General features: G+C 53.0%; 1 protein-coding gene across 1 annotated transcript in view; it reads right to left on the bottom strand.

Moving 5' to 3' along the window:
• Positions 1 to 1,686: 1,686 nt before the first annotated feature.
• Positions 1,687 to 13,868, bottom strand: part of JDP2 (Jun dimerization protein 2) — a gene marked incomplete at both ends in the record, with an annotated part of 31,261 nt that continues 19,079 nt past the window's right edge. Inside the window, 2 exons of the mRNA XM_080708255.1 lie at positions 1,687 to 1,872; positions 9,666 to 9,770. Coding sequence (XP_080564381.1) covers positions 1,687 to 1,872; positions 9,666 to 9,770 — 291 coding nt within the window. The remainder of the gene's footprint in view (positions 1,873 to 9,665; positions 9,771 to 13,868) is intronic.

The following is a 13,868-nucleotide window of genomic DNA, read 5'->3' as shown; positions in this document are numbered from 1 at the left end:
GGAGTTGGTCCACCCTGTGGGGCAGGTGAGGGATAGACATGTCCCTGTGTCAGAAACATATCCGCAAGGAAAGCTGGCTCACTCCACCAGACTTTATCCAGCCTTCTCAGAAATTAGACCTATAACCATGGCCTCCAAGCTTCCCATTCCAGTCTGAATCAGGTGAGCTATTCAGCCAAGGGACAATCACAGTCAATGGGTGACGGGCAGAGTTACACGTCTCTGGAGACAGAGTACAAATACCCGCTCTGACCCTAGCTACCTGCATGACCCTGGACAAGTTATCTGCCCTCCCTGAGTCTCAGCTAAGCCACTGGTAAGATGAAAGGATGATACCTATTTGGTGCTGCTGTGGGAAGTAAGTAATGTGCTTACTTAGCACACAGTAGGTCAGCGAGTGGCAGCTGCAAGTTTCATCTCCAGGGGCTTCAAATCCCGCACCTGTGAACTGGGAACAATCGCTGGTCCCTGGCCAGGCTGCTGTGTGGATGAGATGGGACGGTCTGAAGCAAGTCCATGATCATCACCATTGGGTCCATGGGGGCAAGACAGGTTTGGCGTGCCCGGCACACTCATGGTAGCACTGAGCAAACATCTGTCGAGTGAATGAATGAAATAAGAGCTCTCCAAGGGGTTAGTGTGCATTGCTTAACTTCTCTCAGCCTTGGCGTCCCCTTGTGTAAGATGGACATGTTGATACCTACCTGGGAGGCCGATGTGGAAACTGATGCCTAGGGCAGATGCTCCAACATCCTTGGGGCCCACTCCCCTGGCAGACACCACACGAGGCGGCGGAGTAAGTATGAGCTATGTTTACTGAGCGATACAGGACTGACTACTAGGAAGGGTTTACAAGGATGGAGTGCACCCCAGCCCGCCCCGGCCACCCCGACACCCAGACTACAGTACTTAGGAGTCACACACAATGGCCATAACTGGTGGCTGTCTGTCCATAACAAATGAACCATAGCATATTTATACTGTATCACATCGAGTGATTATAGAAATCCATATATATATTGCTTGTATAAAATCTTTCTTTTTGTAAAAAATATTAAAAAAAAAAAGTATAAAAAACATGTGCAGTTGAAGGCCCTGCCAGGACAGCCAGTCTGTAAACATTCAGTGAGTATGTGCTTTGGAAGGGCGCCCGCGCCTCAGTGCCCACAGCAGACTCCCGCAGGGCCGCCTCCGCGCTGGGGCCTCGCCCTGCAGCCAGCCCCTCTGCACCTTCGCCTCCGGGTCGGGGCAGGTGGGTTGCAGTTTCATGCTGAGTTCCATCCTCAGCTGCATTTTGGTTACAACTCATGGCTTTTCCTGGCTGCTCGGTGGTCCCTCGGGTGGGCGTCTGGGCCGAGAAGCGGGAGAAGCGCCCAAGGTGTCTGTTTGGGCCTCTCTCGGGCCCAGATGCCTCTGTCCTGCCTCCTTCAAGCTGGGCCCCAGGCAGGACAGCCCTACCCAGGTCAACTTTGGTCTCAGCGCTTGGTCCCTCTGGGTTTCTTCAGCTTGCTCTCCCCCTCGCGCGGCCCATCTGAGTGTCACAAAAAAGCCCGCCCCACGCTGGCAGTGCTTGTACAGTTTCTCATGCACCGAGGAAGGGCCCTGTGGAGCCCCCTCCTCCTCTCTCTTCTTCCCTCCTCCTCCTCCTCCTCCTCCTCCTCCTCCGCGTCCTCCTCCGGCCCAAGGTCACTTCTTCTCCAGCTGCTCCAGCAGCGGGTTGCCTTCGGACTCAGGAGTCCTGACGCTGTCGGTCCTCACGATGCAGGTGGGCCGGTGGCGGTTCAGCATGAGGATGAGCTGCTGCCGCTCCTGCTTCAGCTCCTCTATCTGGCTCTTCAGCTCGGCGTTCATGAGCTCCAGCCGCTCCGACTCCTGAGCAAACACAGACACACACGTCAGCCTTCAGGGCCGCGCTGGGAGAGGCTCTCGTGGTTGGCTGCAAGGCATCTGGGCTGGCGTTAGCACTGCCCGTGTGGGTTTCTGTCTGCCAGAACCGAGCCTCTGGGTTCGCTGACCCTGGCAGGCAGTGCCCCTCCACCTGTGACGTGGGCTTCTGCCACAGTGGGATGCGTCTGGGGGATGTTCTGGCTCATGTCCCCTCACACGCAGCAACCTCCCCCTTACTGCACAAATATGCCAAATATTCTCCTGCCTCGGGGCCTTTGCACAAGAACCAAAAGGTGGGCAAAGAATGGAGGCCTGGTGGATCGAGACAGGTGTGAGGGGCCCCAGGTGGCCGGCAGGGGCAGTGCCATGGCTAGTGTTTGGGCATGTGAATATTTTGGTGTTGTCATGTCATTGCTCCTGAATTATAAATTTGTTTAAACAATCTTTCCCATATTTCTTATAATCTAGAAAATTTATCCATAGAGAGGCAATCAACAGCCACCCTGCTGTGCTCATAATGAGGTTTTAAATAGACCTCAAGTGGGGTTTCCTAGGTACTCCTAGCTCAGCTGGAGAGGCTCTGGGGAAGGAAGGAATGTAGATGATTTGATGGGGGTGGGAGGCGTGTTCACAGTGGGGACAGGTGATGAGGGGTTTGGTTGGGGGAGGGGGTCAAATGGTGCAATAGAAAAGCATCTAAATGATTTTTCCTGAACTGTGTCTAAAAACTTACATTCAGTTTGAGAGCTGAAATTTATTCATGGGCTAGCAAAGTTCCAGGCCGGTGGTCCTCCACTGGGAGTGATTTTTGCCTCCCAGGAGACATCTGACATTGTCTTAGAAAGATTTTTTTTTTTTTTTTTTTTTTTTTTGCTATACTGGGGATGAAGCCCAGGAGCATTCTATCTCCGAGTGACACCCCCAGCCCTATTTTTTATTCTTTATTTTGAAGCAGGGTCTCACTGAGTTGCACAGGGCCTCACTAAGTAACAGAGGCTGTCCTTAAATAGCGATCCTCCTATCTCAGCCTCCCAAATGCTGGGATTACAAGCCTGTGCCACCACGCCCAGCTTCTGGTGAGATTTTACTGGTTGTCCCGGGTGGGGAAGGCTGCTACTGGCACACGCAGCGTAGAGGATGGGGACACAGCAAATACACAGCGATGCTCAAGGTGGCCTTGGGCACAATGATCTAGTCCAGCGATGCAGGAACTGAGCAACATCACCAGTCAGAGCAGCCACCACCGGCAAAGGACTCCCTCTTAGGTCTCTGGGGCCGCAGCCCCACCCCGGGGTGCTGTCTTCCTCCCCCTGCTGTCTGACTGAGCTGCTCTTTGTGCTCATCTTGGAGGTGACAGTACAAATCCCCCAGGGACTCAGAACTGCTGAAGGAGGCAGGCTGCGTGACCAGACGCCAGAAAAAAGCCTCAAAAAAAAGAAAAAAAATGCCCAGGAGGACAACAATAAATACCGGCTATGGTGGCTTCCGTTAGACAGGCGGAGACCTGGCCAGGAAACTCGCCTGGTCCTTGGTGCTCAGAACTGCGAGAGAAACCCGTCTTGGAGGGCGGGGAGGCCTCAAAGGAAACCTTGATCAACTGTGGCCCCTCTGTCTGGGAAGTGTGACTGCCTGGCCACCTTGGGAACTTTGCACAGACGCTCTGACCATCCCATCCTCCAGACCAAGGTGTCGACTCCATCGTCAAACTCCTGAGCCTCTGCCTCAAGGGGTCTCAGGGCAGCCCACCCACCCATGGCTATTTGCTGAGAACTTGCTCTTTATAGCAAATGCCCTGGGGAAGCCAAAGGCCTGGCGGCCTCAAAATGGCCCCTGTGAAACTTCTACTCTCAGGGAAAGAAGAAATCCATATAGCAAGACAAGCTTACTGGGGCACCATCAGCACAGGCTGAGCGGGGCTGGGGGCCCCAGAGAGGGCGACGGGGCAAGGTCTGACCTCGGGCTTGGAAGATGAACCGACTGGTGGGTAGAGAATGTAGGCAAGGGGCTTCAAGGAGGCAACCCTGAGTGAACGAGGACACAGACTGGGAAAGCGTTAGATGTGTGAAGAAGATAAAATTGCCCCCTGTGCCCACGGCTCACTATCACACACAGTGGGGCGTGAAGTAGAGAAGGTGGGTTCAGAGCCAGACTGTAGCTCCGGGAGGCCTGCAGGGTTAGAACTGGCATCTAGAGCAACTTTCTTTCTTTCTTTCTTTCTTTCTTTCTTTCTTTCTTTCTTTCTTTCTTTCTTTCTTTCTTTCTATTTTGGTGATACTGGGGATGGAACCCAGAGGCTTTCTACCTCCGAGCTATACTCCCAGACCTATTTTTTTTTTTAATATTTTATTTGGAAACAGGGTCTCACTAAGTTTCTAGGAGCCTCACTAAGTAACTGAGGCTGGCTTCAAACCTGTGCAATCCTCCTGCCTCAGCCTCCCAAGCGCTGGGATTACAAGCGTGCGCCAACACGCCCAGCTAGAGCAAGTTTGTTTCTTAACTTCTCTGAGCTTTAGTTATTCAACCTGTAAAAAGGTGATGATCAAGACGGGCGTGATGGTGCACATCTGTAATCCCAATACTTGGGAGGCTGAGACAGGAGGATTGCAGGTTCAAAGCCAGACTCGGCAATTTAGTGAGACCCTCAGCAACATGGCGAGACCCTGTCTTAAAAATTAAAAAATAAGCCAGGAGTGGTGGTGCATGCTTGTAATCCCAGTACTTGGAAGGCTGAGTCAGGAGGATCTCAGGTTTGCAGCCAGCCTCAGCAACTTGTGAGGCTCTCTGCAACTTATTGAGACTCTGTTATAAAAGAAAGCTAGGGGTAGAGCTTGGAGGTAGAATGCCCCTGAGTCCATCCCCAGTCCATCCCCAGTACTATAGACAGATAGACAGACAGATAGACAGACAGACAGACAGACAGATGGAGAAAGAAAAAAAGGGCTGGGGAGTATAGCTCAGATATAGGATGGATGCTCTTGGGTCTGATCCCCAGTACTAAAAAAGAAAAGGTGATGATCACAGAGATTAGATGAACTCACATGGGAAAGGCACTTTGTAAATCAGAAGGTTCAAGAGGCGTAAGGGGTTTTTACCTTAACCTGTGGGTGGGAGAATAGTATGAAGAATGCCTGGATTTGGAACATGAAGAAGACAGGGCAGAGCTGACCGTGAGCCTTAGGAAGGGCCCAGGAGTGGCGCCTGGGAGGGGAGCTGTTCTGGAGAGCATGGGCAGGGCATGGAAGAGGTTTGGTAGGAGTGAGTTTGAAGTCAAAGCTGGATATGCAAGAGAACTACCCAGGATTCAGTGGTACCACACACAGATCTACCAGTTCAAGTGACCACATGTCAAGCTGACCCTCCATCTGCACGTCTGATCATTCAGGACCAGGGAGGGGTGAGCACTGGCTTCCCACACAGCGGTCATGGAATAGTAGTCCCCTGTTGGCTTTAGGATGTTGGCGTGTACAGCTGGATCTACTGAACTCAGCCTGGCTGCCAGGAGGCAACTACTTTTCACTCTAATTCCCTCCTGTACCCAGAGTTATTGATGGGAGCTACATATTTAGTAATTGTGCAACTGTAAGTTGTGTTCAGAAGAATCGCCCCCCCCCCCCAGGGGAATTCTACCTCCGAGCTACACCCCCAGCCCTATTTTTTATTCTTTATTTGAAAACAGGGTCTCACTGAGTTGCAGAGGGCCTCACTAAGTAGCTGAGGCTGTCCACGAACCGCGATCCTCCGGTCTCAGTCTCCCAAATGCTGGGATTACAAGTGTGCGCCATCACACCCGGCTCAGAATAATCTTTTTTGAACTATGACTGTAGAAGTGGCTGGTGGCTTTTTTTTTTTTTTTTTTTTTTGGTGGTACTGGGGTTCCTGGAAGCCCTTCTACCTCCGGGCTACACTCCCAGACCTTATTTTTACATTTTTATTTGGAAACAAACAGGGTCTCCTAAGCCAGCGCGCGAGGTTGGCTTCAAACTTGCACAATCCTCCTGTCTCTGCCTCCCAAGCGCGGGGATTACAAGTGTGCGCCACCACGCCCGGCAGCTGGTGGCTTTTTATTAGCAATTGACTAATTTGTTTGCCTAATGAATGGACAAGGACCTGGCCAAGATCTTCAAGATCTTCAAGCTTATTGTTTTGACTTCTCTAGATATTTATTGCTCTAGAAAAATCAAAACCATTTGTTGTTTTAGAGCAGGAGTACTGCAAGTTAAGTTTCTGCCTCCTGCAGTGCAGTCAGCAAAGGCAGTACAAAAAAGTATAAGGCGAGGTCTGGGCGTCTTGTTTAAGTCATTTCTCCTCTCTGTCCTCAGCTCCCTCCCACAAAGTATGATTGGCCCAGGAGACTTTAAGCACTAAAGTCTTGACTTTACATTTCTTTCTTTATTTATTTTATTTTTGTGTGGAACTGGAGATTGAACCCAGAGGCACTGTACCTGCAAACTATACCCTCACTTCTGTTTTTAAAGTCTTTATTTCAAAACAGGGTCTCACTAAATTGCGGAGGCCTCAGTAAGTAGCTGAGGTTGGCCGTGAACCTCTGATCCTCCAGTCCTCAGCCTCCCAAGTACTGGGATTACAAGTATGTGTCACCACGCCTGGCTTGACTTTACATTTAAAAAAGAAGAAGAAATTACTCTATAAGGCACATGAAACAGAGTTCCACTAACATTTTACAAGAGTTGGGAGGCAGCCTGGTGTGACCTTCTGAGCCCAAAAGATGCGTCTGGATTAAAATGCTGACTCTGCTGCCGGCCAGCTCTGTCACCGTGAACAGGTTTTCTCATTTCTGTGAGTCTGGGCAACCTGAATCGAGTGCGGGGCAGCAGGGGAAGCCCTGGCTTCTCAGGCCACTGGCTCGGCCACTGTGTGACCCCGAGCAAGTCCTTAGTCTCTCAGGATCCTCATCCGTGGGATGGGGCTCCTGCCTCCTCCCAGAGTCACTGGCCATCGAGGAGAGAGTGGCTATGAGGAGCGCTGAGCCCCACGGAAGCAAGAGAACCTGTATTATGAAGCAGAGTTTGGCAGGGGTCAGCACTGCAGAAGGGAGAAGCTTTGGTCACTGCTGCTGACAGCAGACAGGAGGCACTGAGGGAGCTCTGGAGCCTGCAGGGTGTGGACCCGGCTTCTCCAAAGGTCTGCCTCCTGCCTGGGGCTCAGGGCCTCGGCTGGTGTAGGCAGACAAACTCTCCAAGATGCAGTAAGAATGTCTGAGGGGCGGATCTGGGTGTCCAGGGCTCAAGGGCAGGAGGGTGACTTTTTATCTCTCTTACACACACACCTCCCTTTGTATCTCTGAGCCTTGTAAACATTTTATCTATGCAAGAGTAAGTTATAAGCACATCCCCCAGGTCTGTAGGCACTGCCAGCACTAAACCTGCATTCCTGCCTAAACCTCACATTCAAACCCTGCGCCCAAGGCCACAGGGTAGGGAGGAAGGCAGGAGGAGGGGAGGGCTGGGCCCAGGAGTGCTGCCCAGAGCCCGGGAGACCCCGAGGCCACACGCCGACGTCACCTTCTCAGCCACATCTTCTTTCACTGGGACAACATGACACTATCTCAACTGCCCCAACCTATGCCCCACACTGCAGCCAGAGGGATCCTTTGACGATATGCCCTATCCTCCTGAAACCCTCCCGTGGCTCTCCACGACCTTATTAGTCATCATCCTACTACCTAGGCCAGGACAACAGGCAGAATTGTCCCCGGCCGCCGAGCAGATGGCGACCACCCTGCAATGGCAAGATCCGAGCCTGCCTGCCCCTGCCGCCTCCCCGTTACTCTGACCTCCAGCACACTGATGTTCTTCAACACCTTCACCATGGCCTGAAACAACAGCTCAGCCCTTGCATGTGCTGTTCCTGGTAGCCCCTTAACTCCTGCCCTGCATCTTAGTACCTTCTGCTCTTCTTTGATGTTGCTATGGAAACAGTCTTTCCTTAGCTGAGATTAGGACAGGGCCCCTGCAGTACGCTCCCACAGTGCACTGGGCACACCTGATCTCACTCACTTCCCATCTGCCATCCCACTGTGGTCAGGGCCTTTGTATCCACAGCGCAGGAGGTGGGGCAGACACTGGATGGACAGGTGAGCCGGCAAATGGGTGAACGAATCCCTGCCCTCCACTTGCTGGCAAGTAACTTGACCTCTCTGAGTTAATCTCTAGCATGGGAAAATTTACTATTGATTGCATTGGAATATTACAAGGACTAAAGGAGACATGTGAAATGCCCGGCACACAGTAGGTGCTCAGCAAGCATTACTGGAATGAAGAGCAGTGAGTTGGACACTGAGTGTTTACGGCACTGGTGTGCTGCTGCCTGGCTGACAGGCCCTTGGAGGCAGGAGCTCATGTGAGGTTTCCCCATCCCGGCCTGCCTCCCAGCTCTGTCCAGTGCTGCTGGAAATGAAGCAAAACACCCCCACTCATCCTGAAGCTGTCTCAGAAACTTCTTGAAGACCAAGTCCAGTGTTGTGTACCTTCTCTTCCAAGGTGCTCCCAGCTCTGAGTCTAACTCCCACTGACGGTAACTACTCCCCCGCCCTAGGTGCTCCCAGCCCAGAGGTCTACTCACGTCCCCACACTATCTACACCCAGGACTCTCTGCTGTGGCAAGCCTAAGAAGAGACCCCCAGACCCCCAAGGGCAACCCAGCCTCGTTTCCCCAAGTCCCCCGGAGAGAGTGTCCACTCCTGCCGGTGTCCCCAGTGGACCAGGCACAGCATGGGACACTCAGTACACACAGAAAAGCACTTGTTGAATCAGAGGATGAACAGAGGAACAAACAGACCAACCAGTGACTTAACTCACTCTGCCTTAGACTCCGCATCTGTAGCGACAATAAGGAAGGTTCCTGTCTCATCTCGTTATAGGCCAATAATACGAGATCAGGTACATACTGCGCTTGGTAGGGGGCCCAGCTTTACAAATGCTAGTGACTATTGCCGGTTATTGTATACAGCAGACTAGTAACTGCCATTATGTAATGTTATCATTATATATATATTATTACTGTTATTATTTAGTAATGAGCTAATGATTGGGGGTGGAAGACTGGTGGGTACTGGCCTGAACTGATCAGATTTCTGGTCATGTTCTTACGCTCCATTTACTATTTTTGAGATGCAGGGAATGTCTAAGAGACAGAGCTCAGGAGCGAGAAAGGACGAACACCTGCTTGGCACATTCCAAACACAAGGCCAATAGGGCCAGAAGGGAAAGGCTCAGCCAGCTGTGGCTGACCCCCACATGAAGAGCTGACCTCTGACCCTGGAGGCAGAAACCCAGCGCTCAGGCATCATCTTCAGTGGGGCAGGGGAGCAGCTGAGGGGGTGCAGGGCTGGACGAGCCACCGGCAGCTAAAGGAAGTAGCTTTTCTCTGCACAGAAGTAGCTGGCCCAAGTGCTATGTCCGCTGCCCACGAGCATGACATTACCACCTGGCTTCATTAGCACAGCCCCAGACAGGATCTAAATGGGTCGTGCCAGTCCTGGGCCACGTGGGCTGTCAGCACCCAGGATTTATCTCAGTGGAGGGCAGTGTGGCTCCTCTAGCCTCTCTAGGCCTCCAGGAGACCTGCGGCAGGAGCTGCTGTAGGCTGCCTTGCTTTTCTGGGTTTGGGGGGGTATCATATTAGCAGCAAGAAGGGCAGGGGGTGTGGGCATTGATTCCACAACATCCAGTGGCACCTCCTGGTGCAGAGAGGACCGGACCCTCCAAAGAACAGGTGGACGTCACTCCCCACCCCTTCCCGCAGGCTGCCCCGCTCACCCGCTGCAGAAACTCCGTGCGCTCCTTCTTCTTGTTCCGGCATCGGGCCGCTGCCACCTTGTTCTTCTCCCGGCGCCTTTTCCTTCGCTCCTCTTCCTCGTCTAGCTGTGAGGGCACAGAGCCACCGATTAGACACCGAGGCGGGCCGGGAGCCCAGCTTCTCCCCTGACACACAGACAGACAGGGAGATCGTTCCCCCTTCCTTACCCACATCTCAGCAGCCACGCTCACTGACGGCCAGCGCCTGGGCTCCCTGGCTCTGCCTGAGTTCAGGGGGCCAGGAGCCTGGGGAGTCCACTGACAGGAGGCGGCACCGACCCACCGCAGGCGGGCCAGCCTGTTCTCCTTGCCTGGCCCAGACCCTCTGGGCACGATTTTCCAGGCCAGAGGTTCCCAGGCACTTCCTTTAAAAATGTCTCAGGTAGGGACGCGGTTTCCCAGCCGCTCCACCCCCTTCACCTCCTGAACTACCTCAGCCCCGGCGCTTACCTTCTATGAGGATTTCAACCCTCACTGCCCTTCCACACGGACTCACCTCTCTCGAAGTCCCTCAAACTCTCAGACCCATTAGCCTGCTAAACGGCCTTCTAGCCTCCACCCAGCTGAAATGCTTTGCTCTGGTTTTGCCCAGCCTTTCCCAGGATGCCCAGCTGTGAGGAAGCGGGGGATCCCAGCGCACAGCCCCGGGGCCTCCCGAGTCTCCAGGCTAGCTTCTCTCCCAGGACATGTTGGGAAGTCACCACGCATGATCACCACCACTGCCCACCAGCCCTACCTCCAAATCCCAGTGGCACTCGTTAGATTTTCACTAATAATAACAAGAGCTGCCACCTATTGCATACTTTGCTAAATACTTCAAACACCCATCATTTTTTTTGTGTGTGTGTGTGCATGTGTGGTCCTGGGAATGGAACTCAGGGCCATTCTACCTCTGAGCTACACCCCCAGCCCAATTTTTTTATTCCTTATTTTGAAACAGGGATTAAGTTGCAGAGGGCCTTACTAAGTAGCTGAGGCTATCGGAAAACTTGGATCCTCCTGTCTCAGCCTCTCAAGTACTGGGATTACAAGCATGCACCACCATGTCCGGTTTAACACACATCATTTAATACTACAATCAAGTCTTATAAGAGAGGTGCTGTTAGTGCCCCACTTTCCAGATGCTAAAACTGAGGCTCTGTGGTTAAGTTTATCCAAGACCATACAACCAAAAAAAAAAAAAACAGCCCAGCCAGGATTCGAACTCAGATTTCGTCAGCAGGAAGAGCCCCTTCCTGCTCTTGACCACTGGCTCACACAGCCCCAGGGTGCTTGGTACAGGGCTTGTCGCTGTCCATTACCTACTAGGAAAATCTAGAGGACTCATAGGGCCAGCTGGGCTGAGGCCAGCTCAGAGTCAGAGGCCTCTAGAGAAGCTGTCAGATTGCCCTGAGCTTGCCAACTCTCTCACTTCTTGAGGGGGTTAGGGGGGCAGGTGCCTCTGGCAGCCCAAGGCTGTAGCAAGGTCTCAGCCCAAAGGGCCATTGGCCAGGAAAATAAGCAGCCTCTCCACACACTCCCAGCATGCTCTAGTTGCCTGGGACAGAGGGCTAGGGCCTGAGGACAACCACCAGCCAATGGCACAGGCCCTGGCCAGGAAGCCCTCTTCCTCCTCCCCACCACCTCCGGGCACCTCCCTGACCCACACTCACCCCAGGAGGCCACTGGAGAGGTGCCTCGTCAACACTGCCACACCCAAGCACCTCCCAGCCCCTTGGCCTCCTTTGAAACCAAACCAGAAGTGACAGCTCCTCTGGCTGACCTGCATCTGGGAAAATAGAAACCTGGCCGAAATTGATTCCGCCCAACCTCAGCCTCACCCCTGAGCAGGCCGAGGGAGCAGTGACGACAGGCACAGGGAAGGAACCGGAGGAAGTGGCTGGCAGTGCAATCTCCCCCCGGCCAAGAGGGTTTGCCCGCAAACTGCCGTGGTGATGTGTGCAGCCCGGCTCTGTGTCGCAGGCCCCCAGGCCTCTCCCCAGCCGCCCCAGCATGTAATCCTTCCTGCCCTGTACCTCACTCCACAGGAGCAAATGAAAGCTGCTTCTGCAGCGGCTGCTGCAGCTGGAAGGAAGCTTAAGAGATCGCCTGGGCCAGCTGGACACCCAGCATGGACCACTCCACCCCATGTGGCCTCGCACTGCCCTCCTGCCATCACCCTCCTCTCCAAAGGTCTCTTCTCCAAGCCAGCCAGCCCCTCCTCCCCTGACTCAGAGCACCTTCCCTTCCTATTTGGTAAAGTCACCTCTCTCAGAAGCCTCCTTTGACTCCCTGGAGAGAACCGGCTGCTTTTCTGTGCTCTGTGGCACCCGTTAAGAGCATGTCACTTCCCACCACATTCCGTGGCTTGTGTGGCACCTGATTCCCTGCTAGCCATGAAGACAGGGACCTGAGTGTGACACTTAGAAGGAGCTTAATAAATGTTACTCAGGAGAATGAATGGAATAAAGGATTCCAGAGAAAGATGGGTGGGCTTGGATTCTTTAGCTATAAAGCAATGTATTGCCTGTGATTGCATCTGCATAATCTTTTCACTGGGAGATGGCCTCGTCTCTGTCAGTAGGAGGCCAGCAAAGCTTAAGGATTGTGTCCTACCTTCCCCAGAAACAGAATGGTTGAAGACAGAGTCTAGATTCAGGGACACAGGCCCCTGTTGGCCATCACAGGTCTGCAAAAATCCCAAGAAGGCCCAGTTCCATAGCCACCACCAGCTTTCATGCCCATCCCAGGCCTTTCTGCAGCCAGACCCATCTTGGCTGATATCTCCCGAGAAAGCAAGACATTGCCTCAAAGCCTTCTTGCCACACCTTGCCCATTCAAACTGGATATGTCTCTCCTAAGTCCTCCGGCTGCTGCTTAAGAGCTTCTTAGAGGAGTTGCAGAAAACAGCTGTCAAGGTCCCTAGAAATAAGGCAGGAGTCGGCAGGGCACCCCAGCCTCCCTTCCCCCATGGCTCCACCGGCTCCTCTGATCAACACTGGCACCATCTGAATCCCAGACTGGGACCACTTATGGGCTCTCCCTGCCCTCCTCCCTTCTCTTCCTGTATCCCCAGAGCAAAAGCTGCTGCCTCCTCCTTCCAGAGGCTTCCAGAATTCTCTAGAGCATTTGGCAGGAGTGGGTGAGAGATGACAGAGCATTTGTACCACACACAGCTCAGCCATCTGAAGTCGGAACTCCAAATGGGAGAGGATGATGTTCCCTACAGACACAGCTGGAAGGACCAGGACGCCTGAGGAGGAGGTGTAAGAACCAGGTGGGGCCTGGGGAAGGGGAACATATCCTCCCCTGTTCTCACACTTGGTTCTGACTCTGTTGTTCCAAATTCCCAGGAGGGCACAAGGGCCAAGCAGCCTGTGTGCCAGCAGAGAGGGGTGCCCCATGCATACTTTGCACTGGAGGGAGAGAGAGACTTGGAGACCTGTGACCAAGAGGGTCCTTGTGCAGATCAGCCTCTCCCAGCCCCTACGTACCACCATGGCTGACTAGATAATGTACAAAAGACTGACCTGTGCTGGATATACTCATGCTCCTGGAATTTGAAACTGTACTAAAAAATACTGAGTGCTAGCCGGGCGTGGTGGTGCATGCTTGTAATCCCAGCATTTGGGAGGCTGAGACAGGAAGACCATGGTTCTTGAACAGCCTCAGCTATTTAGTAAGGCCCTATGCAACTTAGTAAGACCCTGTTTCAAAATAAAGAATAAAAAACAGGGCTGTGGGTGTAGCTCAGAGGTAGAATGCCCCTGGGTTCCATCCCCAGGACTGCAAAAAAAAAAAAAAAATACTGAGTGCTAAACTGGGAGACGTACAGGATGGACTTAAGCCATGTGCCCAGAAACGGAAAGATCAGGCTGCTGAAATATAGAGATGAACAGAGGCCAGAGAAACACTCTGTTACAGAAGGGAGTCAGAGAGACAAAGAAAGAGAGGCAAAGAGAGGAAGCGGGGCCTGGACCAGGGAGAGCGAGCGAGGTGCCCAGGCCCACACTGGAGGGGCCTTCCCCACTCTGAGGAGAGGGGCCGCACTGAAACTGAGTCTCTCCTTTACTGTCACACCTGGATGCCCACCTGTCACCCTGGACCAGGCAAAAAGAGAAGAAGAAGATGGAGACAAAGATGAGTAGGGAGAGACAGAAGGAGAGGAAGAGAAAGAAACAGAGA

The sequence above is a fragment of the Muscardinus avellanarius genome, assembly GCF_963383645.1.
Source record: "Muscardinus avellanarius genome assembly, chromosome: 12".
Taxonomy (NCBI): domain Eukaryota; kingdom Metazoa; phylum Chordata; class Mammalia; order Rodentia; family Gliridae; genus Muscardinus; species Muscardinus avellanarius.
Note: the sequence above shows the minus strand (reverse complement) of the source record. Positions and strands in the feature narration are given on the sequence as shown.